Source organism: Drosophila persimilis, unplaced genomic scaffold (assembly GCF_003286085.1).
Source record: "Drosophila persimilis strain 14011-0111.01,24,50 unplaced genomic scaffold, DperRS2 tig00000431-arrow-pilon, whole genome shotgun sequence".
NCBI lineage: Eukaryota > Metazoa > Arthropoda > Insecta > Diptera > Drosophilidae > Drosophila > Drosophila persimilis.
Genome location: NW_020825312.1, coordinates 5,353,217 through 5,378,584, shown reverse-complemented (window position 1 = coordinate 5,378,584; position 25,368 = coordinate 5,353,217). Strand labels below are relative to the sequence as shown.

Sequence of the window (25,368 nt, the reverse complement as noted above, 5' to 3'; positions counted from 1 at the left end):
CATATCGGTGCTGTTCTAATGGTTGTTTGCGTTTTATTTTGAATTGCACTTGCTTATTCCAAACTACAGCAACCACTCATAAAAGTTTTACAATTTTTTTGTGTATATTTTCTGGTTTTCGTTCGAATCGTTTTCAATTTTAGTTTACAATATGCATTAAAACTGCTGTACTTTTGTGTATAAACATCTCAAAACGCTTTTACTCTTCCAAATGGATTGCTATTATCGTATCTTATTTGTTTATTTTTTAACGAATTTTATAGTCAAGTTTTTGTCATTGCACAAGCTTTTTCTTTCAGTGTGTTTCCATATTTTTCTATAAGGTTTTTCTTTGTTGTTTAATTTTACTAACAATTGCACAACTCCGCTTGGTTTACACACACATAAACAAAAATACATTAAAATACCTAAAATATTTTGTATAGATAGTACTCGTATTATCGATTTAATAAGAAATCATCGGTTTACGCTTAAAACTTCGCTTAAGTATTTTTCTTTTTTTTAGATAAATTCAACTAATTTAAACTAGAATGACTCATTTTTTAACGCCGCGGAAAAAGCGCGAAACATCTGCATTTCTAGTTATGCCAAAAAATTGCACTAAGATGTAAAAAAAAAAAAAAATAATTGCTGCAAAATTTGATTAAATTGGGGTTTGCCCTCGGACTTTGAGGTCAGTGCAGCGGCGTCTTATAATATTAAACTTAACAAACAATAATTCATTTTCATAATTGGCTCGGAAATTGTTTAACTTGGCCAGGCAACGCGACAGAGAACCAGAGAACCAATTCAAGATTCTTTCTACATTCTACATTGGTGCGTTTCTTTGCGGTTGCTGGTGGTAAACTTATGAAAAGAAACTAAAATTCAGCATATATGTAAACATATGTAGTTCGTTGTGAAATCATTCTATCTAGCTCCATTATGGAATTGTTTAGGTATATACTTTCGTATCATTCGTTTGCTTGAGAAATGACGTTTAAAGGAACAAGAGTCATGCCAAAGATAGTGCAGAGATGCGGCTCCGAGGTCTTTCGTTCATTCATTCAATCATTACTAAAACATAATGTATGCACATGTATATCGCTGCTCGCTTATGTAGATAAAGTTAAATTATATCAGATCAGATCGAACAGAACCCACATCAAAGCATGCCATATCCCATTTTTTAAGCTTTTCTTCTTTGAATTTTTCTTTTTTTCGTTTTTGTTTTTTGTTTTTCTTTTTTGTTGTTTGTTTTTTTGGTCTGTTGATTTCGTTCTATTACGAGTACAATATTGTTAGTTAGCTTCTCTTATGACGCTTTTCTGAATTGGCTTCTGCTGTTTGAGCTCGTCGATCGTTTCTGTTGTGGTTGTAGTTGGAGTTGGAGTTACTCTAGGTAAAGTTTATATAACAGGAATGCATGACTAATATACATATCTATATATAAGAAACGTTCTACAAGTAGCTAGGACATACATCCATACACACAAATTATATGGTATTAGTTATAGGCATCTGGGTGCTAAATCTTTTTTGAATATGTATGGAGTGGAGGGAAGGGGAGTGGGAAAGCAGGATGAACAGTCGCGGAGTAGGAGGGAGGGAGGACATTTCTTCCGATTTGTGCTAACAAAAAGCCGGACAAAAATTCTTACATTTCCTTGCTAACAGCGCAAGTCTTATAAATTCTTCAAAACTCTCACAGAAAACTTCAGAAGTAATAGGCGGAACAAAAAATACAAAAAAAAATGTATAGATATCTATATACATATACATTTATATATAGAGTTATAGGTATAGGTGTAGGTGTAGGTATAGGTATAGGTATAGGTAAATAGGTATAGATATATAGGTATTTCGGGAAGGCGGGCAAACAAGAAACGGAACCGGCACACGTCCTGGGTCCCTGGCTTAGGACTTTTTCACATTGTGCTTGCTAACTAGGGCCTGCAATTTGTGCAGCTGACTAAGTAGATTGGCATTGGTCTCCTCCAGCGACTCGAGGCGCTTCTTGTAGTCGTGATTCTCAGTGACAAGAATTTCCACGCGCCTCTCCAGCTGGTCCATATACTCCTTCTTCTTGCGACGACTTTCCTGAGCAGAGATCTATGAAAGGGAAACAAAACAGAATTAACATTAGAGCTCTGGTCCTGCCTCACAGGAGCTTGTTTCCAGCTCGACTTACTTTATTTTTAATTTTACGTCTGATCTTCTTGAGCGATTTCTCTTCGGCTTTTGTTAACGGGAGCTTCTGCGGTATCGGATAACCCTCGGCCAGCAATGTGCGTTTCTCCTCCTCTGTCAGCAGCAGTGTGCCTGTAGAGCCCTTCTGCAAGTCAAAGAATTTGATTAGTAATGCTACTGGGTAGCAGGAGCTTGGCGAACGTACCGGCTGGGAGCTTATCAACGGCGTGTGTATGGGCTGCCTTGTTGTGGTCGTGCTGGTGTTGGAGCCGGAGCCGGTGCCGGTGCCGGTGCCGGTGCCGGAACCGCCGCAGCTGGCAGAGCGCGTGATGCCGGTAACGTTTCGCCGCACCATGGTCGATGACTCGCCATTGGCTGCATTGGCCACGGATATAGAAACGGAAGCGTTGGGCGACAGTGGCGAAAACAAATGTTCCGGTGTCAAGTTACCTTCGGAATCGTCGCTGGGCAGAGATGATGGCGGCGTCAGGGGAATGCCGTAGGCATGTGACTTGCCCGAGCTGCTGCTGCTCGTGGTGCTGCTGTTGCTGGTGTTTTGTTTCTCGCTCTTGATCTCCATTTTGGCCATTATAAGATCGCCCTGTCCAAGGAGCGGGTGCTGGTGCTGTCTCTGCTGGGACTTAATGAGGTGATTGTTGCTGCTGCTGCTGCTGCTGCTGGTCAGCAAGAGGCCGCCGTGCTAATCAGGGGTAAAAAACACACAGTGAGTACAGCCGAACCGCATTCTCGTTTTTATAGGAATAGCCCACCTTCTGCTCAAAGAGCATTTCCGTCTGTAGATGGGCCAGATTAAGGCTCAGCTGGTGCTGCTGGGAGCTGCTCGCCTGTGAGTTGGGACTGGCGGGGCAGCTGGAGTCGGGCGACATGGGCTCATCCTTGATTGCCGACTCGTCGATCTCAATGTCCGAGCAGATGTCCGGTGATATGCTGCCATCCCGAATCGACGACAACGACGAGCTGCAGTCATTGTCGTACAAGTGAGGTAGTTGATAGTGATCCATAGCGGCGATCACGTGGCTGTGGCTGTGGCTGGAGCTGTTGCTGTTGCTGTTGCTGTTGCTCCCGCTCTGCAGGTGGTGCGCGTGCGTCTGGAGCCCGGCCCGTGTCAAAGTCGCTGTGGCTGTGGTCAGCTCTGAGCTCAGGGCGGGACTGCAGCTCACGCGGCTGCTGTGTGTGGCGGGTGTGTGCGATTGCGGGTGGAGGGTCAGGCATTTGGGATCGATGGTGGCCCGCACACTGGTGGCCGACTTCAGTGAAATGGCGGGGAAGCATTCGTCATCCATGTCTGTGGGGCAGGGAAAGAGAAACGTTCGAGTTAAATCCAGTTCCTGCCGGGGCTTATCGACTATCCCGGTTTCAATCGGTTTTAATCGGCTTAATTTTTTCTGTTCTTTTCCCAAAATAGCTTTAGGCCTTAACTACATACATATGTATGTATGTCGTTGTTGGTCCATAGCATAGCTGTTTGCTCCTTTTGGCTTTTGGTTGATTTGGCTCAATTGAAACAGACCTACGAGTACGAGTATGTGCGCAAATATGTTGGGTAAATATTGTTGAGTCTAGTCTAACCTACATATTGTACAGACATTGTAGGTAGGTATGTACGTCTCTAGAGCACTGTTTGTTCTGTACTCTACGATTTCACAAATATTGTGCAACAATTTGAATAATATTCTGTAAAAGAAGCCAGGCCGGGCACGCGTCGGTTCGTTCCACGACCCACAATGCACACATGTGTTTGCATTTGAAATATTGTTATTTCAGTTTTGTTTCAGTTTTTTCTGTTTTCTGTTGTCTGTTTTCTGGCAAAAACTTTCTTTCCAGCTCCACACACGAATTTGGTTCGTTTTAATTTTATTTGTACAGTTGTTGTACAGTTCAGTTTCTATAAAATTACAGATAATAGCACGAAAAAAGAAGCCCAGACCAGGCCGTGCCGGGCCGGGCCGGGCCAGGCCAGACCAGACCCCAGTCAACAGCAATTATACACAGTTTGCTCTCGTACTCGTTACGTTGCTCGTATGAGGCGGCAACACACACACAGGAAAGGAACGGAACGGAACGGAACCGAACCGAACATTTGCTGTGCTCTTCGTACCACTGATATTCGTATCGCGTCAAAGTACAGAACTTCATGCCCGAGTACTGCGTTAAATTGCTAAATGCTACCGCGACACTAAATAAAAAAAGCAACACCGACCAGAACACAGACACAAACTGTTTTTCAACTGTTATTCTTGTCAACGCAGTTCTAATGGTTGTTGTTTTCATTATAGTCCGTATGTTTGTATGTACATATGTATGAATGGAGATGGCCTAAATAGACCAACTGAAAGCTGTGTTTGGATTGGTTTTTGGACCTTTCTGGCAGAATAAAACGCACTCTTCTCTATGCAATATGCTATGCAAATTCACCATAAGAGTCACTAGCGATCGATAGCATTTCAGTTACAGGCGATTACGATTACGATTACGATTACGATTACGATTACGATCACGATCACGATTACTTACCCTCGATTTTGGGGTGCAGACTCTTTGGTGAGTCTGGCAGGGAATCAACATCGCTACTAAGGCTATAGGAATGCTCGGTTTTGATTGGCAGCGTACCATTGAGCAGCGCATCCGAGATGAGCTTGTCATTGAGTATAACGGTGGGATCTTTGACATCGCGATCGAACAGCCAGTCGTGCATATCGTGATCGCTGCTAATTTTCAAGGATTCCTGTAAAGGCACAAGCAAACAAATGGTTGGGTGGTTGGCAATTAGTAAATGTGCAAAAGTCATTCATAGTCGTGTTGCACGGCGATAGCACGGTTATATAATTTCCGAATAATAAAAAAAAAAAAAAGCAAAAGTACAACTCAACTTCATACATAGTGCATACATACATATAGACGACCTATAGCAAAATCACACGAAACCCCCCAAAACGCAACAGTACACGAGCGATGCAGATAGCTCACAAAATATACATATACCAATACATATACATACATACATCTACTATTTATTTGAAAAATACATTCTCGGCAGATCTGACTTGAATGTGGCCTTTTTATGGCATGAGGCTATGCAGTATATATTTTTGTTGTCAATCTTATCAGAAGACATTTTACCGTCGACAACGCGCAGCGATTCCAGCGTACCCTTGAAATGCTTGTTGCTGTACTCCGTAATCAATTTAGAAAGAAAATGGTATTCAAGTTATCAATGGTGTTGGGTCAATATTCTATGGGACTTGCAAATGGTTTGGATTGGTTTCCATTTCAATCACATCACCTTTGAAAAGCAGCGCCTTCCCAAAGGACAGACATATCGATAGCACACAGCCCTGTGAGTGGTGTGTCTATCGGAATCGGACCCATTACCATACCAATAGTGTTCTACGGCAAGGCTGGCTGCTGGCTGCTGGTTGCTGGTTGCTGGCTTCATTTTTAAAACCTTAATGGAGTTCGCGCAGCTTGCAATTCTCTTGTTCCTCTTTTTTGCAATTAAAAATTGTGTGAATCGTAAGAGGTGTGTAAATTATAGCAAACGGATTCAAAGTTAAGTGTTTGCGGCCGTGATGAGCACAGAATCAACCTTGAAAATCACTCAAAGTGCAACAAATAACTCTGCTGTTGATGTTGGGAACGAGTTCTCCGCTCGGCCTTTTTCTATTTGCCCGCAAGAAAAAACGGGGGGAACGAAAAAGTAAAAAAACAAACACATCCAGAATAAATTTGGCTTAAATTTATTTAAAGCCAGATGATGTAATCCCTCCCCAATGTGCCAGATTTTGTTTTGGACTGAATTTACTTAATTGTCGCCAACCCAACCAATCCAATCTACGGCCATGCCATAAATTGTTGACCCATTTAAAATCGGCATTTTGTGGCATGTGTATGTATGTATGTATGTATGTATGTACATGCTGTATGTGTCCTATGTGTGTGATAAAGAAGTGCATGTAATTACACTTTAAAAGCACATTTGTATGTAAAAATTGGCTGCCTCGCTTGGCGTGCCACCAAGCGTTGCGTTGCGTTGCGTTGCGTTGCGTTGCGTTGCCCCTCGTTCACGCTCATGTTCTAAGCCACCAGCTCATGCTCAAATGGAATCGAATCCAGTTTTGGCCATAAAAAAGGGAATGTCTACGGCTACGGCTACGGCTACGGCTACGGCGTGTGTGTCTGTCTGTCTTTCTGTCAAAAGGTATGAGATTCTTTACCATTTCTCAGGTCTGTCTCTCTCCCCCTGTGGGTCTTCATTTCAGGCTTACCTTACCACTTACTCTGTGCATATGTATGAGTGTATGTACATATGTACATATGTATGTATGTACTAAAACATTGATTACCGCTTGCACGCGTGCATTTTTAAGCAAGCATTGGCATGTCCGCACATGCACACTTCTGTATGTATTTATGTACGTATGTACATATGTATGTGTGTGTGGGCGAGGGTGGTATGAAGACTCTCTAGCTGATAGCCCCATTGGGTCACCAAATTGATGCGATCCATAGATCGAGCTTGTGTATACATGTATGTATGTATGTACATACATATGCGATTTAGCGATTCATCAAGCGAAAAGTTTAAAAAATGCCCTCGCATTTTTCGGCTAATTCCGTTGGACAGTGCATTTAAACACAAATACACAAGTGCTTTCACCGCATTTTAGCCGTCTCCGTCTCCGCACATCAGGCCAAGAATCAGCAAGCAGCACCGGGCACGGCACATACATACTGGCATACATACATACATACACACATAGGCGGCGTAAGCTAAGCGAGTGTGTGTGTGTGTGTGTGTCTGTGCGTGCCTGTTGTGTTGTGCTGTGCCTTGTGTGTGTGTGTGTGACTTTATGATGAGTTCAACGAACCTCGGGAATTGTTGAGAATTAGCAATTCTTGAAAAATGCTACCAAAACGGGCAACACACACACACACACACACCACAGGTGTGCGCGTATAACATATCAGCATGTATTTGTGTCCGAACCATGTAGCTGTTGTCTTGGCTTTGGTTGTGGCTGTAGATGATGGCGATGGCGATGATGGTGATGATGATGATGATGAAAGAAAGAAAGCCAAGAGAAAAAGACGCCAAGGCAAAAGTGCTCGCAGGCATTTGCTACTTCTTTTGTGTGTTGCTGTAGGATCCGAGCTGCGGGGAGAGAGAGCATCATTTGTTGCACGTTTCAGGTGGGGTTTCTCATTCTCTCCCTCGCTGCCGCGCTGCCTCTCTGCCTCCTCTGCCTCTCTGCCTCTCTGCCTCTCTGCTTCTCTGCTTCTCTGATTTGTGCTTTGTGCAACGAAAGCGCCGTGGCACGGTGAAATGGCTAAGGGCGCCTTCTCAAGTGGAAAGCCGCTTGGTGTGTTCCTGGTGCTTGATGCTTCAAGTGCTGCCTCTTAAACCACAAAAACCGCTTAAGCACCTAAGCCTGACTTGGGGGCAATCGATTGCTTAACCAGGCTGTCGGAGCTGGAGTTGGAGCCGTGTCCGAGTCCGAGTCGGAGTCGGAGTCTGGCTTGGAAATGCAATCGATTGACCCCATTTCAAAGTCGATACTCGTGAAGAGCAAACCTGTTGCATTCCCTTGACTTGTCTTGACTTGGCCTGGGGAGTGCGAGCCACCAAAAAGGTTCTCTGAGAACTTTTCATTTACGTATTTACGTATGTATTTTGTAACCCAATCAAGCAAACCAACCAACCACTTTGAAAACAAAAACAATCAAAATAACAAAAACAAAAATCAAAATCAAAATAGCCGCCCGAGGGGTTTTCTTTATCTTACGGCATTAAATTAACATAGACATGTTTGTGTGTATGTGTGTGTGTGTGTGTGTGTTGCCGGTTCCCGGTATTTAAATTTACAATCTTCAGCTCCCGCTCCCCCTTCCCATCATCCTTATCCCCCATCCCCATCCTCGTGCTCGTCTCTCTCTCTCTCTTTCTCCGTCAGGTGAAAAAGGGTGAAAAAGAGCAACAACAAACATACAATTTCATAAAATAATTAAACTGGTTATAGTTTTTTGTTGTTGTTGTTGTTGTTCGTTTTTTCTCTTTTCGTTTCTTCTCCAGTCTTTCTCTTGGCATATCTCTCCCTATCTCCTTTTGGCTCTGATTTTTTCTTTCGTTTCTTTGATGGTTTTGCCCATACCTTTTTTCGATTTTGCTTCTTTTTTTTTTTGCCTGCTCCACAAATTGGATTGATTAAATAATGTTGCAGCAAGCGAAAACCTTTCACATTTACAAAAATGCAACTGTATGTGTGTCGGAGTACTGGAGTGGCGGAGTGGCAGAGTGGCAGAGTGGCGGAGTGGCGGACTGCTGGAGTGTGAGACGATCATTATGTATGGTACCACACACAGAAATCCACTCGTGTGTATGTACATACATATGTATGTATATCGCTTTCCTTGTGTTGTGCACAGCATTTTTAGTCTCGAGTCTTTATTTCTTTTCAATTTTTATGCCCATGCTGCATCATTCGCCGTTGGTAAAGTGAAAGGTGCTCGCTCCCACAATTCGAAAAAGCTGAAAAAACCAAACCGAAGTGAACTGAACTGAACTGAACTGAGAAAAAAATGCCTTTAACTTGAAAAATTGCTATGGTTTTTGTTTTTGGTTTTTGGTTTTTTTTTGTATGATTTGGCTTGCTTTGGTTTTGTTTTTCTTGAGCGTGTTAAATGGTAATGGGGCGGCTTTAAGGCTTTTACATGTGTATGTGTGTGTACGAATAAATGTAAATGTAAATGTAAATGTAAATGTAAAATGTCAATTTCGATTGCCTTGAAAAGAAAGTGGGAATTGGCCAGCACAAAAGGTTTAATTAGACCAAACCAAAAACCAAAATTCTATTAATTAAAAGGCATCCGAATCAGCATCGATTGTTATTACGGGGCTAGCAGGAAGGTTTTCGGGAAAATCACATCAATCACAGTGTTTTTTCCATGTCGTAGCTGTATATTTTCGCATGTTAAAAATACACCATAATGTGTTTAAAAATAGCCAAACAAATGAGGGGCAGAGACAGGGTGGGGGCGTGTGTCCAATGCGGACTTGGCTTATCACAAACCTACGAGTAGTACGTACGTACATATGTACATATGTCTGTGCCCGTGTGAGAGGAATGAAGAAAGTACGTAAGCAGTCGCATGGTTGCGGCACGTCTGACGGCCCCAGCAACTATTCGCCAAACGGAAACCAATGTGAAAGTAACAAAAAAAAAACAAAAAAAATTAAAAATGAAAGACTGTAAAAGGGGGAGACCAATACAGATCAAATTCTGCCAAAGACTCCTCCAAAGAGCTCGAGCACCCACACACACACACACACACATACACACAACTCCTGCCTTCCGTCGGTGTCCTCTAGTCCCCCAGCAATTCGCATTTCGTAGCTTGGGTGTTGCGTTGAGTGAAACCCCTCCGATTGTGGGGGCTTGAAAAGATCATTATAGTCTTCGGTTCCAAGGTGCAAACGGTGCCGTTGCCGCTGCCGTTGCCACTGCCTTTCACAAAATCTTTGACGTGCGGAATCTTCAGCTGAAGCCAAATCTGCATTTGTACGAGTATGCAAAACAGCCATAACCAATTTAGCAATGCCCATGGATATGAGTCAGAGCCGGGCGACCTTATTCGACAGAACAGAATGAATTCTCTTCCAAGGTTTCTTGGAAAGATAAAACTGACAAATGTGCTGTCACTGGGTAATTACGATATTCTAGGCCTCAACGCGAACACGAGCATGACCCTCTAATGGTCTTTGATATATGTATGTATGTATTATGCATTAGGATAGGCAGATTAGTTTCGACGACACTTGCGAATTTTCTCGCTTTAAGTTTTCCTTGGGAAAGCTTCAATCTCTTTGTTTGCCTTCCTGTAACAGGCTTCCAACTGTTGCTACCAGATGCCTGCTGTTACACTTATCGTATAACACTTCATTAACACTCGCAATATGTTCCTACGCCCACGCCTAGTACGCATCCAATCAACCCAACCCAACCCAAGCCGAGCCAAGCACCCAGCCTGCCCCCGAAGAAAACTCTCTTCCATCCTGGGGCTGGAACATATTGTACTCTCGTTGCAAGTCTATGAATAATTCACATATTGGCTTGCCACAGCCACTTCGCGCCATCCTGACATTGACGTCAGAAAAGCACAGCCCGAACAGCTGTCCGACCGCCGACCGCCCACCGCCCACTCTCGGCCAGTGGTAAGAGAACCTTGCAAGAGAGCCGGGCCTTGCAAAGAGAACTCGCGTGGACACTGCGCATCCTGTTTGACGCAGCGCGTGGCAAAATTCGCATGAATGGACGCGAACGGAGCTGAATGGCCGTGGACGTCAACGGAGAGAGGAGAGCGGAGAGCGGAGACGGGAGAGCGACGGGCGAAGCGCTCTACGTAAACCGACACTACTGGTGTATGTGGGCGATGGGAGAGGGTGTCGTGCTTGCACAAATTTAATTATGCGCGCTTTTTTGTGGGCCCGCCATATGTTACGACTTTTGGCATAGAAATTGTGACGCTGGAGCGCGCTAAATTTGCAATAGTCCCGTCCCGTTCCGTCGCGCTTACCCCCCCACTTCCCTGTTTCTCTGCATTCGCTCGGATATCGGTGTGTGTTAACCTGTTTTGCAGATTGCAACGCTCGCATCGGTTTATTGGAAATGTCAAAGTTAAGCAATACACACACACACACACACACACAGACAGTGTGGGACAGAGACAGAGAGCCATGAATATCGCCGTCGTCTTATAGACCATATTGAAAGTATCGTGCATGGCCCGAACTAGTTATTCAAATATGCTGGCTGGGCCCCACCGTCGTCGCACTCTCAAGACTGTCGACTGTTGCCAAGCACGTTTTTTTTCTTCTTTCTAATTTGTTGCTGTTTTTGTTTTCCATTGGTTGTTGTTCTCGTGTGCATTTTAAATAGCGGGGCTTGTGCATTAAGCCGTTAGAAATTTAAACCTAACCTCAACGTGTTGCATGCATTTGCATGCACAGTGGTGCACGCTCGACCATAAAGGGTGTCAAATTGGCTCCAAGAAATTGTTAATAACATTATGCACGGACGGACAACTATACCTGTACGTATGTACGTACGTGTGTATGTATGCACGTTCTCTTCTCGGCGACGACCATTGTTGCCATTTTCTGCTTATATAAGCGAAAGTTAGCCCACAAAAACAAAAGCTCTAGAAATGTTAAATTTTGTCATTATGAATACGTTTTCTTTACGGCTTTGTCTCCATCTAAATGGAAGACGAAAAAGTTGCTGACTTTTGACTAGCATGCAGACCCACCAACCAGCTCTACCGCTCTACCGCTGTACCCCCCTATCCCTCTATCCCTCTCCGTTTGGGCCATAATAACGTTTAGGAAAGTCGAAATGCTTTGACGTTGGTCAGCATTCTTTTGTGAAGGGGACTGCAGTTTTTCTTTTTTGCAGTTTTCTTCGCCGCAGACCCAAGGTAATCATTTTCGACGGTTAAGCATTAACCGTCCAACAGTCTGTCTGGACACTGTTATTTTCGAGGCGATTGCCTTCGGAGTTCCGTTTTGAAGCTAACCTTCTTTCGGCTTCATTTCAGATATCAGATATCAGATTTAAGAATTCAAATTTCAAATTTCAGTTCTTCCCAAGGCGCAACCCTTTTCTCTTTCCGCTTCTCCAAATAGAAGTACATGCAGTCATAGAGAAGATTAGCTTGGTTCTAAATCCGCCTAATGATGCCTCCATCATTTTTGTTTTCCTGTTTCCATGTGCTCTGGAGGCCCCTTATCATCGGGATGTGTAAAGTTTAAATAATAATTTTAGCTTTCGGTAGCAAAAATTTCTATTTCTTATCACCCAAATGGACCACAAATACACACAAGTCTTTCGATAGAAAACGTACATTGTTTGAACTGGAGGTGGCTTTTAGTTTCGGGAACTCGTTAGAATCGCGTCGTCTTTCCATGTAAAATCCCACAGCTTGATTGGAATGACCGAGTGATCAAAGCAGTTGCTGGATTTTCCCCTATGAATCGATTTCCACGAAATTCCCCCTGATCTTATGTACATATATAAATTCATACATATGTGCATATGTATGTCTGTGTGTATAGGTTTTTTTTTTGCGATTGCGAGACACATTAATGATGATTTTGCTCTGGGAACTCTTCCAGGCATTCAACTGATAGGGGAAGCACTCGAAGATCTCCTAATGAAAGGGAAGGGGGTGATAACAGTGATCGGAATCTCGGCTGGACAATACACGTGACATTATCGGGGAGGGGCGGGCGACCAGGTCCCGTTGTGGCCAGTTTTGAAACCCTTATTGAAAGATTTTTTTTTTGGCTTCCCTTTTATTAAAACTGATTATCTGCACGTCGAATTATTTATAGTTTGTTTATTATGGTTCATCGGGGGAAAAACCTCAGGGAATCATAATTATTATTATTATTCATTTATATATTTTTTTTTGTTTTTTTGTTTTTATGTCCCCCCCCCCTTCTTTAAGTGGAAAGTGGTGCGCTAACCTAATCAAGACGAAGCATTTCAGGCCTTATCTGTTTTTTTCGCTTTTGCTTTTTGGTTACAAAATACTTTGTGATAAGATTCTTGATATGCCTCAAGAGACTTTCAAGTGATAATATATATTATTAAAATACGCTAAAATGAGAAAACGATAGGAATGAGACGGGGTCGCACTCGCACTCGCACCCTTATGGTGATAGATCCATGGCCATGCACTGGATTGCAGAGGAGTGATCCCCGAACCACATCGAGAAAGAGTATTTAAACGCAGACTTTCCACACGGATCAATCCATTCTGGTAGGCGCTCACAAATACTCGGAGAAAATTGCATTCGAGATACTTATGATGTAATTGAGCGCACGCCCCGGGTACTGTACTGGTATATTGTAGAGCTTACTGCGGAAAACACACAAAAACAAAAACAGAAAGAGAAAGAAAAAGAAAAAAACTACGCGCGTATTTTCCCGGGTAGCGGGCCTATTTCTGTCGTTCCGTCTACATTGTCGTGTAGAGTAGTCGCCGGGGCACATTATCTCCCGAATAGTAATGACACTGACGGACCGTACCGTGTACCGAGTCGTGTACCGTGTTGACACGCCGCAAAGTGCAGCAGCAGCAGCAGCAGGCGAAAAAAGTCATTACTTTGCATTTAGAACAGCTGATAGCGGCGCCGCCGACGACTAGCACGACCGCTTATCACCGCTCCATGTGTCCTCCGCGCATGCCGTAATAGATTCTTCTTTTGTGCCTCGGCATGCTTCCTCCACAAGACGGACAGGCAATACCAGTGAAAGGCAGGGGCTGGATGCCGATGACTGGCAGGCTGGCAGGCTGGCTGGCTGGCTGGCTGGATGGCTGGATGGCCGGACGGACGACATGTACTCATTACTGTTTCCGCAGCGATAAGCAATAGACGACGACGCTGTCGACATCTATTCTACTCCGTAAACGAAGCTCAACGCAGACGCAGCCGCAGACCCAGCCCCAGCACGCATACGAGTACATTTCATTATATGGAAACATTTCTACTTCTGCGAGTACTGCTAGATTGTTGTGTGGGGGCGATAGAGAAATACAAAACAGAAATGGGTGGAATCGCTCGATAATGATAAATTTCTTTTAATTTCTTGGAAAACTCCAATTATCATTATCGCTCAACACAAAACAACTTTGTAGGACAGCGAAACTTCTAAGTTACGAACAGCACTACTCGCATACTCGTCTGCTCGTATGCTCGACCCGACTGTTATCAAAACCATGTAAATTGATATATTTGAACACAGAAAGTCACTAAAAATTGCCTTTTCTTCCTAAAACTATGGAGGGAACGTAGCTGTTCAGATAAAGGCCTTGAGCGTCGCTACCTTTCCCCTCCGATCCTCCGTTCCACCGTTCCACCCATCAGTTTTTTTCTTCTCTGTTGTTCTGTTCTATTCTGTTCTGTTCTATCATATCTAGCTATTTTGCGAAAGTTTTCTTGAGTAACGCCAATGTGCGTGCTCCTCCCGGAACGACCCATTCTTAAACAAGAAAACCCAACTAAGATTCTGATTCAGGGTGTGTTGTATATTTTGGTGTCTGATGTTTGGTAGCCTGCCCGGCTAGATTCGATTAGATTTTGGTCTCTTTTCACAGTCAATTTGTTGAATTCGGGGTCTGTTGGTGAGTGGACATTTTTATGGGTCTACTTTGGGACAGAGACAGGTTTGTTCGTGGGACAGCTTTGAGATTGGAGCGCTCTTAGGTAAGCGAGCACATGCATACAAACACATGCACATACACATACTCATACCAATACAAATTCGAACTATTTAATATGCAGAGAAAGAAGGAAAACCATCAGTAGGGACGAGGGAGCCTTTACTTAATTTGGTTTTTCTTTCTGCCTTTTCAAATCGATCATCAACTTAGCATTCAACTCATGAATAAGTTCACGTTTTCCCCCCTAACTGATAAGCTTAATGTGGGTCATTAAAATGTTTTTCTTTGGATTTTTAAATGCAATTTCGTTTTCGTAGAAACACGACACGAAACCTGAAACCTTAAAATGTGAACAGAAATGACTTAATAATCTTGTACTAAACTTGTCTCCGGTCAGGGATTACAGTTCAAAGGGTCGGTTCATCCAGTTCGGGCCAATAGTCAAATGCTAAAAGAGAAATATTTCCACATCTGTTGCGGTGAGTGTGAGCAAGCCCAATACGAGTCTACGATTATACCAGTATACTGTCTCGTGTCTCGTAGAATGTTGACGAACATTGCCTTATCGTTTCGCTTGCTCAAGTGTTCGGTTTTAGCTTTCCCCGTATACCATATACCATATATACCTTATACACCATATACTACTTGGCCTGGCTCATATCAAGCATACTATTTTCTGTAACAAAAGTTCTCAAGTAGGAGTATCAATCGATAAAGAGACAGAGACTCATGCCCTGCTAATAAATTAAACACTCACCGGATCTAAATCGGAATCCCATATATCTTTGAGGTCGCCATCGTAGAATTCCATGGTTCTTTAAGGTTGATTCTTTTTGGATGCGATGCGATCTAAGAAGTCTGTCTCTGTTGATCTGCCGGTTGGGTTTTCGGGATGATTTGGGTCCACTTCTGTTGTTTCTGTGTTAACCCACTTAGGACTGTCTGCTTAGTGCTTATTATTATATTATTCTCATAGAATTTTATAAATTTCTCTGCCTGAATTCTTTTATATTTCTTTTTTCTTATATTTTCTCTTCGCGCTCTCTTTTATTTTCTTTTCTCTTCTCCTTTTCTCTTTTCGAGCGAACAGTTCTGGGCGATGACTTATTAAGGGGAAACCTGTTGCTTCCAGAGAATGTTTTCACTTGACATTGTTATGGTCTGTGTGTTTGTGTGTGTGCTCGTTTGTGTTTGTGTGTGTATGATTCTGTCGGGCCGGGCCGTTCGCGTGTGTATTTGTGTGTATCTGTGTGCGGATCTAACTTGGTTTACAACTTGCGGCCGGATTCAACTTGTTGCATGCTTTATTCTCCTCTTAGTATATTTCTCTTAAACATTAATTGAATTATTTACTTTTTTCCGTTTCGGAAACACTCGTTTTTCATAAAAAAAAAGTATTTATATTTTTTGCTTTCGGCTTGAGTACCTGGCAATTTAGTTTATGTATTTGATTTCTTTTATTTTCCGTGTTTTGTGTCGGATTGCGATTTAAATTGATTTAATTTAATTTTTTCGATTGCTCTCTGTTTATGGTACAGTGGCTTTGCCGGGCCCATGAATAATAATGGCATTTAATATGTGTGGTTAATATTATTAACAATATGAATACCGGTAGTGCGACCGCAGCCAAAAACGAAACGATTGTTTGATAATTTTATACTTTAGATGATGTTTTTTGTCAAAAAAATTGATATTCTTGTGGTATATAACGGAACTAGATTTCGTAGCAAAATTCGACACTATGTTGTTTCATTGTTCGCGGCTAAAATTTTTGTGAGACCATTTTCCACTTTCTGGCTTCAATATGCACATCTTTACTGCTCATGTTGCTAGAGAACATGTTGCCGCAAGTCTAAAAAGCCGGTTCGAACAAACCAAAGAGAGCGTTTTTACTCAATTTTGCGTCTCAAATATGAGAGACATGGTAAAACTCACGGTAGGTACGGCCCCTGCGATGGCCTAAGTAGTTTACCACCCGGCTTACTGTATATGATAAACGATATATAAAATCCATTTTGCGGTATATTAGGTGAAAAAAAGCTTAAAGAAAGTGGCAGATTCCAATGCATCATATGTACGAATTTTCTCGCAGCATTACAAAATGGGTACAAGAATGAAAGAATTCTTGAAATCCGCAGTCCCACTTTTTTTACTTTTTACCCTTTTGCTTCACACAGATTGTTTTACGCTTACTTTTACATTCAAGTATGTTTCAAAGTGGATTTTATGTACATACATTTCATTCAGAGCCAAAGAGAAAACGATCTCTTCGGATAACTTTCACGCTCTTTGGAGCTGGTCTAAAGTGAATGTAAGCCGGCTTTGACGTAGAGCCGAGACTCTCTGCATAGGAAAGGAAAACAAGTTTCTTCCGACGCGCTGCGCTGCGTTGCGGCAACATTTGTTAACCTGTTTTTTATTATAGATTTTTTGTTGGTATTTGATTTGGCCTGCGAGGGTTCCGTTCCCCTCTACCGCCAGACCAGACCAGACCTGACTTTGGTTGCCGCTTGGCAACCCCAGGGCCGGCTCTAGTCTTGCGATCGGTTGATCTTGTCAACTTGACCAAGTTATTTGAACTATGCACATGTGCAGTCCATACTTATAGCTAAGCCTTTTGCTTTGTCATTTGAAGGCAGGCAGGCTGTTGCCGGAGTCGTTGCCGTTGTCGTTGTCGTTGCCGTTGCCGGGTTTGGGGCCGGGCTCGGTCGGAACCGACCAGGCCGGACTGCAGCAGCGACGTCAGAGACGGCATAAAGTGAATGTACTTTCGAAGCAAAGATCCGGTTTAAAGCTGCCTTTGCCTTTGCCTGGGCAAGAGATACATCGTCAGACGATGACAACTACACTAATAAAGCGGCGACGACAAAATGCTTGTGTAATACATATGGATAGGAGTAGCCATAGCCCCATGCATGTCATGTGCACCCAACATGACCCAACATTAAACATGGAAATGGACAATGATTTGTGTTGAGAAGAACTCTATCCACAAATATGTAGTTATTATTTATTTTAATACCCATAATTTCCAAATATAGTAAATGGCTTAAATAGTAAATCGAATCGAAATTCCGCAAAAGCATACGCTCAGATCAATGAGCTCTGATAGCTGAACGGACAAGCAAGACGGCACAGTGAGAGAGATTAGTATATCTACATACATATGTACATACCTAAGAGTATGTACTTACATACATATGTACATACATATGAACGCCCTCATGAAGGCAGAGTAAATTTATTTTGTCCAGACTTAACGTATCTATTATATCAATCAGACACACTTTCTAGGTGGGGAAACCCCGAAGATGATCTTGCCACTTTTCGGACACTCTTCTTCACTTTGCTGTGGGGCCAATACCAGCTCTTGATCAATTTGCGAGGTACCGTTTATTTTATTTTGGAAAGATTAATTAGAAGATGAATATACATACATATATGTATGTATGTCTATTTTATGTAGTCAGATTTTAATTGCAAGCGATTGACCCTAGCTGTCGCGCGTACCGAGCCATAATTCGTCAAATTACTCCACCCAAAACATTCGCAGGAGCACCACCTATATTTTGTTTGCTTATGTATGTCATATGTACATACATACATATTTGAATCGCGATCCCATCAACATCATTAATGTGCATTGTGTGCGAGCGGGTATGCGCGTATACCGCTGGCAATGGATGTGTGAGTGAGCGCTTGTATTGTACATTAAATGCATGTAATAATTCGTCATGCTGGCCGCATTTGAACCCGTATATTCGTATTCGTATTCGTATCTCACATTTTTCTCTTTAATGGAGGGACACTTTGTGTTGGGTTGCTTGACTCTCGGGCTCGAGCCGGACTTCTGTTTAGGAGAGGCAAGCAGACGCTGGCAGTGGGGGGAATCGAAACCAAACCAAACCCCATCCGCCCCTAATTTGCAAGGCAGAAATACCGATAGCGATTCTCTTAGCTCGGTTCTACGCTTCTCTTTTGTTCTCTTGACAGCCAGCGGCGATCGTGAGCTTCTCGCTTCAAGTGGCTTTTACAGTTATATAGCTGCGAGTATATGTATGTAGATACTTATACACATACACATATCTATAGAGAGGGAGAGAGAGACAGAGAGAGAAATGTACATTTGTATCGCATGGCTCTGGTACAAACATTTTTCGCCACTGACTCGTATGTATGTACATATACTTTTCTTCATTTTGCTTCTCTTTTTTTTAATATATTAGGTGTATGTATTTATTTATTATTTGATTTGTGAATCACATCGAAAAGTTATAGTGTCTGTCCGTGGATGGGGGTGTGTGTGTGTGCTGCAGAGTGTTCCCTGGAAATGTAAAGACACAACAGTTGGGCTGCTGTTGAGAGAAAAGTAGAAGATGGGGCGGCGGATGCGGCGACGAAGGTGTGTCTCTTCGTTGGGACACTCTCGTTAGTGGCTCGTTTCTTGTTTATCTGTGGCAGTATTTTAATCTGCACTTGAGATTTTCTTTAAAATATAATTTAGCATTATGCCATCAACTTTTGATTAGATTCCTGTGCTGTGACGGCTTTTGGCTTGATAATTTAACAACTTACTTCCCCTATGAATGAATTTTTGTTATTGCGGGTGATTCCTCTTATCAGAAGTACAAAAATCCCTGCAAATATTTGCTGCCGTTCTTTCGGAATGGAATGGGATGGAATGGAATTGTAAACCCCGTATAAAAAGCAATTGCTGCTCGAGAAAGTTGAACGCTCTCTTTCGAGAGCATTACTCGCAAATGCTTTTCCAGGCTAGAACTGTATTTAATGTACATATGTACATGTGCTACTCATGATGTTTCTGGGGAATCTTTCCCGATAAGTATGCGAGTGGCAGGACACAAGGGACGGCTTATCAGGGTGCTGGCATGAGTCACTCCCTAGCAATTCCTGGGGATCAGTTGTGTTGACGTTCACTTTCCCAGCGCCCCCGGAGAGTTCCCTTATCTTGACCAAATTTCGGTACTGTGTACCAATACCATTCGAACTCTCTTCTTGAATGATATTTGTATGTACTATAATTAGCTAAATACATAGTACATATAGGAAAACGCAGCTGTGCCTTTGCCTTTTTGCTCGGTAAAAAACAGTAATATGCAAAAAACATATGCCAAGCCATCTAAAAATATGTACAAAATACATGTGTGTGTCTGAATATGTATGTTCAATTAGCCCAAACCATATTACGATCTACCATCTACCATATACGGCTATCTACGAGTATTCAGTTAATTCCTCTCGCCGAATTTGCTGGCAAGACAAAAGGTGCGATATACTTCATTCTGACCCAGTTTATCATTATCACTTTGACAACCCCCCCACCTGGCCCCCTTCGTACCGTACCTGCCGTTTGCAGACACCCTACGCAATTACTTTTCCCCGAAAATGATGAAAAATGATCTCATCCCACTGCTGCTCCTCTCCCTCAGTCGATCGTGTCATCGTTATATTTCATTCCACTTGTTTTGGCTCCACGAAAAGGTATCGTACATATCTTTAAACGGCACGGTGGCCAATGATATTAACACACGGCTGTAAATAAATGCACATGTGGATTGTAAATTAAGTATACAATTCGTAGATCGAAACATTCATTGTACACGAGTATCTGTGTGTGGGGTGGGGGCAAATATGAGGCATCGTAGCAGACATTTCGACGTCGCGTCCGTTGTCTTGTCTTTACAACTGAATCCACACATCGTAGCGTGCCGTGCCGTGCCGTGCCGTTCCATGCCATACCATGCCATGCCGTCTCGTCCCGTCATGTGCATTGAGCTGTCTTTTGTTCTGGCTCGATCGATCTTTCCGTTCCGTTCATCTGTCGATTGCATTTAAGGCAAATATCCCTTATAAGAAATGTCTATAGCACAAAAGACAGTACAACAACAGAAGATTGGTTACGTTCGCACTTGTTTAAATACTTTGATAAAGAACTTCCACTTCTTACCTGCATCTGTATCTGTGTTTGTGTCTGTGTATCTGCTGCTGTACCTGTGCTCGTGTTGGTTTTTGTTTATTTTTACTTTAAACTTTTTTTATAATTTCTTTCCTTCTTGCTCTTACAGGTGCACGATAAAGCTGACCATCATAGACCAGCGGCGACCAGCAGCGACCAGCAGCACCTATTTATGTCTTATCGTCGGTGGAAATGCTTGACAATAAATTAGAATTTGTGCAAATTGTCCCAGCCCAGCCGATCCACTCCACTCCACTCCACTCCACTCGATGGTCCCGCCATGATCGTGCAAATAATAGAGTCAAAACTGAAGAAGCAAAAGCCCTCAGGCAAATCGCAGATCTCTGTGATTTATACCATAACAAAATAAAACCTAAAAAAAATCAAACAATAACCACAGAGTCGAACTCTGGGTACTCTACCCGTATGTCCTTTTTGAGGAATCAACTAGTGGGATCACCATGGAGACGCCCCTTTTTGGGGTGTAGAATCTAGATGAATTATGTCCATACAGCAGGGTATCTCCCAGTCGAGCCACGTCATTAAATACTCGAATGGGCTGCCTGCTTGGGCTTGGTGCCTTCGATTGTGGCTATCCATAAGCAAAATACGGACAATGCGGCGTTTGCTGAGGTCAACGATTTCTGTTACGTTGTCTTTCACGCTTTTGACGCTTTTTTTGTGACTTGGTCTAAGAGTGTGTGCGTGAATATGAATTTATAAGTTTTGCGGCTTATGTAAACCATTCAGCAAAATGAGTGGAAGTGCCACCATCGAAATATGTAATGGGCAAGAGAGTGTGGCCTGGCCTGGTCTGGTCTGCACGCCAGTGATGACATAATGGAAAACAGTTGCGAATCAATACGAAGAAGCTGTAAGGTGATTCATGGAGAATTCATCGTAGAATATTTTGTAATACAATGAACCTCAGTGGCAGGCGTCTAAAGATACACATCTTGAAGGTCTTCTGATAAACGCTATTCAATTAGACTAAAATGAAATGCATGTCTGCAGCGATACTCCTATTTTCGGCAACTGTGTCGAAAATATCCGCATAAATATAATGGAGAGGCTGCTGGGTTCCCTCAGTTACCTGAAGAACTTACCCGAAGAACTTACCAAAAAATGTCCAAATATCTATCGTACCTCTGGCTGGTTCTGCTGTGGAGCGGCATGTCACATGGAGATCACTTTGATGAGTGTGACGGAATGGCCGACGAGTCGTTTGTCCAAAGCTTAGACAGCTGTCAGTCCTATGTGTACTGCATGGGCGAGGACTCGCTGAAGGGCGATTGCGATGATGGTGAATACTTCGATGCCGAGTCGGGGGGCTGTGATGATGCTGCCAATGTGCAGTGCTTTCTGGACGAGGTCGACGAGCCGGAGCTGGAGCCGGAGCCGGAGCCGGAGCCGGAAGAGGCAGAAGAGGAGGAGCTCACACCAGCCACGGCACCTCCAACGGATCCAGCACCACCGGTGGACCAGTCCACCGAAGTGGATATCCTCAACATTGCGCCGGTGGTGAAGCCCAATTGTCCGATCAGCGACGACCCCAGCCAGGTCATACTCATGGCCAGTAACGAATCATGCACAAATTATTATCTGTGCTATCACGGACATGCCATGGAAATGCACTGCACCAACCAGCTGTACTTCAATGCCCTCACCGGGCAATGCGACCACGCGGAGAACGTTCAGTGTGCGGTAGGTCTGAGAAGATTGAAAGATATCGATCGATTTACATTGAATACTTTTCCAGCTGGAAGATCCGCGCGCCCACAAATGCCTGCCCCATATGACAGAGTTCTTTCCGCACCCGGACAAATGCAATTACTTCTATTACTGCATCAAGGGCTTCCTGACAATACAGCAGTGCCCCTTTTACTATGGCTGGGACATCGAGCGAAGGAGTTGTGTGCAGATAAATGTGGCGAAATGCTATGGAAACTCCCGGCGAACATAAGCACGTCTGTGCTTCCGGTCTCGGAAAGCCCAAAGCAGCCAGAAAAACTAATTTCAGTTCCATAGAGTTGTGTACACGTAGGAGATAAGAGGGGATATTTATTGATAAGTTACAGCGTTTAATTAAATATAACTTATTTCAAATATCTTGATTGCCACCTGCTGAACAGTGTCGACTATAAAAAGCTTAGCACACAGCTCCACATCCATACTGATCGACAATGGGGCCCTCCTTGCGCTTTGACTTTGGCCTGATCGTTTGTGGCGCTATTATCGTGGCCTGTGGCATCCATGGCCTCAACATTACAGAATGCAATAATCAATTCGGATTCATAAACAACACGCGGCCCAACTGCACCTATGCCTACATCAACTGCTCTGGCCAGGACTCGACGTTCTGTGTGGACAACATCACTTGCAATGTCGCCTTCTATTGCAACGAGCCAATCATTTCGGGCAATTCCACTGTTGCGCCGCTTAATTCAACGTCGACGTCGACGTCAACGTCAACTTCAACGTCACGATCGCCGACCCTCTCCACAGCCTCGCCGCTGGATGTGCGAGAGCAGTGTCATCAGGGGGTAACCAAAAGGTTCAGCTATCCCCAGAATTGTAACTACTTTTACTACTGCGTGGACGGCTTTCTGCTGGTGGAGCAGTGTCCCATTGGATATGCATTCAATGCTACGACTGGAGCTTGCGGCGGACGTACACGGAGCTCCATGGACTGTACTGTACGCTGAAGTAGTGAGAGCTAAAGTAGAGAAAACATTTTTAATTAGCCCCGTGTCTTGTCAAATAAAATCAATTTAGCTAGCAAATAAATTGAGCTTATAGCCAGAGCCTTATCTCATTGACGAGCGAACCGAAGCGAACTCCCACCTATAAAGGAGGCCCTGACCTGGAAGATGGGAACAGTTGAAAGCCTATATGTGGAAGTTGTTGTTACTCTTTGGCTGCCTGCTGCCTGGCCATCAGGTGGGGGCGGCATTCCTACAAGAATGTCAGGGAGTGATCATTAATAAGGTGACAAATCCCGACCAGTCGTGCAGCGAGTTCGTTCACTGTAACGGAGACGATTCCTACTACTGTAATGGGGATTGCCTGGAGCCTGTTGATTGCTATGGTGCAAATGAAGAACAAATCGTTTCCCCTGCACCAGAACCCGCCGTACCGGAAAACCCCAAGCCAGATAGCACATCTGCCCCAACGACATCGAGTCCTCGCCCATCATATACGATTAGCCCTACTTCAGCAGCCTCAACAGCCTCAGCAGCCTCAACAGCCGCACCAGCAGTAGCAGCAACAACCATTTCGAGCACCGATGTCCATGTAATCTGCAAGACGAGCGGCCGAAACAAGGTCTATCCCTACCCGGCCAATATTAACTACTACTATCAATGTATGGGAGATTTTCTCCTTATCCAGCAGTGCCCGCAGAATTTTCATTTCGATGCCGCGCAAGAACAATGTATTGCGACAAAACCTTATCGCATGATACGGCTATTCATGTAAGATTCCCCAGAGAGTCGTTAATAAAGAAGATACCAACCGTGTTCCTAAGCAAATTAAATTCCTATACTCGTATACTCCCAAATGACGGCAAGAAAACCCCGCTGACTACACAGTCACATGAGTAGTTGACTTTTTGGAACGATACAGAGAAGATGTCGAAGCTTTGTGTTTTCTTGTTTCTAATGGGCTTCCTTCTTGGCAGATGCCAGGCGGACGAATTTGCCGAGTGCATTGGCAATGATGGGGGCTTTGTTTCCTCTCAAAAGAGCTGCGCACACTACATTTTCTGTAACGGAAATGATTCATATGACGGTGAATGCCCTGACGGCGAATACTTCAGCTCCGATACGGAAATGTGCGAGCCAATGGGCGATATTGATTGTCGCTCAGGACAGGCTATGGAGACGGATAATACACCAGAATTAGATTCTAGTACAGATAGCTCAACAGTTGTCCATACTGAATCGCCTCCTAATAGTACTCTAGCAGCCGAATCACTGAACGCCACATCAACTCCAACGTCCATCGATGGCCCAGGGAGCAACACGACAGTATTTGCCCCGAGTGTGGAGATAATTGTGACCAGTATTTGCCCACGAGAGGATAACAAGAGCCGCATCATATTAATGGCAAATCAAAATTCCTGCACGGACTACTATGTTTGCTATCAGGGTGAACCGTATCCCATGAACTGTGCGGCCACCTTGCACTTCAATCCCGGCACTGGCAAATGCGATCATCCCGAGAATGTGCGATGCCTGGTGGGTTTAACAGATAGAAGATTCTTATAAGCAATACCTTCAAAATTGTTATATTCTTTTAGGCAACCACAAACAATCCCCGGGAGCAGTGCAAACGACATACAATGGATATTTACCCGCACCCAGATAATTGCAATTATTTCTACCAATGTCGCCTGGGATACTTAATTGTACAGCAGTGTCCTTTCTTTTATGGCTGGGACCACGAGAAACGATCCTGTGTGGTTCTCAGCCAGGCCAAGTGCTATAACCAAAGCAAATTTCAATGAAATGATAATAAAACTTTAGTATGTACTCTCAGCTTTGGGGACATTCTTTGATTGTAGGTCACTCTTGTGTACTCTAAACAAATTAGTTTTAGATAATAGTAAACTTATTTGAAGATATTAATGATATTCAGTATTCATTAAATCACAGCTATACTAATGAGCCTTTAATGCGTTCGATCATTACGAATCCTGCATTCAGTCAGATTCGAATCACCCCGAATCACCTCACTGAAAACCGAATCCGAGCACTGTGGATTACATCAGCAAGTTTAGTTCGTATATCCTCTGACTTTCAGAGAATTGCTCGGCACCCATGACCTACACATGACAAGACCTTCTTCGAGTCCCGAATCCAAACGAATCGATTCGGTTGCCGGTTCATGCAGGACTCTAGTACATGTGTCAATTTTTAGCTGGGAAGCACATTTCGTAGCATCACTAAGGGCGCTCAGCCTTGAAAATAACTTTCGCT

General features: G+C 43.4%; 4 protein-coding genes across 5 annotated transcripts; 3 read left to right on the top strand and 1 right to left on the bottom strand.

Moving 5' to 3' along the window:
* Positions 1 to 1,786: 1,786 nt before the first annotated feature.
* LOC6597062 (cyclic AMP response element-binding protein A) lies at positions 1,787 to 15,434 on the bottom strand. 2 transcript variants are annotated; one of them, XM_026989688.1, is made up of 7 exons: positions 15,170 to 15,434; positions 4,705 to 4,915; positions 2,940 to 3,475; positions 2,620 to 2,869; positions 2,375 to 2,544; positions 2,171 to 2,314; positions 1,787 to 2,091 (listed from the first exon to the last, which is right to left on the bottom strand). In XM_026989688.1, the coding sequence occupies exons 1-7, from the start codon at positions 15,221 to 15,223 to the stop codon at positions 1,897 to 1,899; spliced, it is 1,560 nt and encodes a 519-aa protein (XP_026845489.1). In that variant the 5' UTR covers positions 15,224 to 15,434; the 3' UTR covers positions 1,787 to 1,896. The 2 variants fall into 2 exon arrangements, with proteins under 2 accessions (XP_026845489.1, XP_002022187.1); XM_002022151.2 differs by having other exon boundaries at positions 2,375 to 2,869.
* Positions 14,002 to 24,928, top strand: LOC6597066 (chitin-binding domain protein cbd-1). The gene is made up of 6 exons (XM_002022155.2): positions 14,002 to 14,455; positions 20,499 to 22,093; positions 22,149 to 22,349; positions 22,738 to 23,085; positions 23,992 to 24,627; positions 24,690 to 24,928. The coding sequence occupies exons 2-6, from the start codon at positions 21,515 to 21,517 to the stop codon at positions 24,894 to 24,896; spliced, it is 1,971 nt and encodes a 656-aa protein (XP_002022191.2). The 5' UTR covers positions 14,002 to 14,455; positions 20,499 to 21,514; the 3' UTR covers positions 24,897 to 24,928.
* On the top strand, positions 22,360 to 23,257 carry LOC6597064. Its single transcript, XM_002022153.2, has one exon. The coding sequence runs from the start codon at positions 22,573 to 22,575 to the stop codon at positions 23,092 to 23,094; it is 522 nt and encodes a 173-aa protein (XP_002022189.1). The 5' UTR covers positions 22,360 to 22,572; the 3' UTR covers positions 23,095 to 23,257.
* On the top strand, positions 23,282 to 23,997 carry LOC6597065. The gene has a single exon (XM_002022154.2). It carries the CDS (start codon positions 23,282 to 23,284, stop codon positions 23,864 to 23,866), a length of 585 nt encoding a protein of 194 aa, XP_002022190.2. The 3' UTR covers positions 23,867 to 23,997.
* Positions 24,929 to 25,368: the final 440 nt, after the last annotated feature.

Excerpts from the sequence above, each read along its gene's own strand:
- LOC6597062 (XM_002022151.2), bottom strand. The coding sequence starts at position 15,223 with ATGGAATTCTACGATGGCGACCTCAAAGATATATGGGATTCCGATTTA. Across the intron at positions 2,315-2,374 it reads CGTTGATAAGCTCCCAGCCG|AAGGGCTCTACAGGCACACT; the intron begins GTACGTTCGCCA and ends TTTGACTTGCAG. Across the intron at positions 2,092-2,170 it reads GACGTAAAATTAAAAATAAA|ATCTCTGCTCAGGAAAGTCG; the intron begins GTAAGTCGAGCT and ends TCCCTTTCATAG.
- LOC6597066 (XM_002022155.2), top strand. The coding sequence starts at position 21,515 with ATGTCCAAATATCTATCGTACCTCTGGCTGGTTCTGCTGTGGAGCGGC. Across the intron at positions 22,094-22,148 it reads CGGAGAACGTTCAGTGTGCG|CTGGAAGATCCGCGCGCCCA; the intron begins GTAGGTCTGAGA and ends ATACTTTTCCAG. Across the intron at positions 22,350-22,737 it reads ATGGAAACTCCCGGCGAACA|GACTCGACGTTCTGTGTGGA; the intron begins TAAGCACGTCTG and ends TGCTCTGGCCAG.
- LOC6597064 (XM_002022153.2), top strand. The coding sequence starts at position 22,573 with ATGGGGCCCTCCTTGCGCTTTGACTTTGGCCTGATCGTTTGTGGCGCT.
- LOC6597065 (XM_002022154.2), top strand. The coding sequence starts at position 23,282 with ATGTGGAAGTTGTTGTTACTCTTTGGCTGCCTGCTGCCTGGCCATCAG.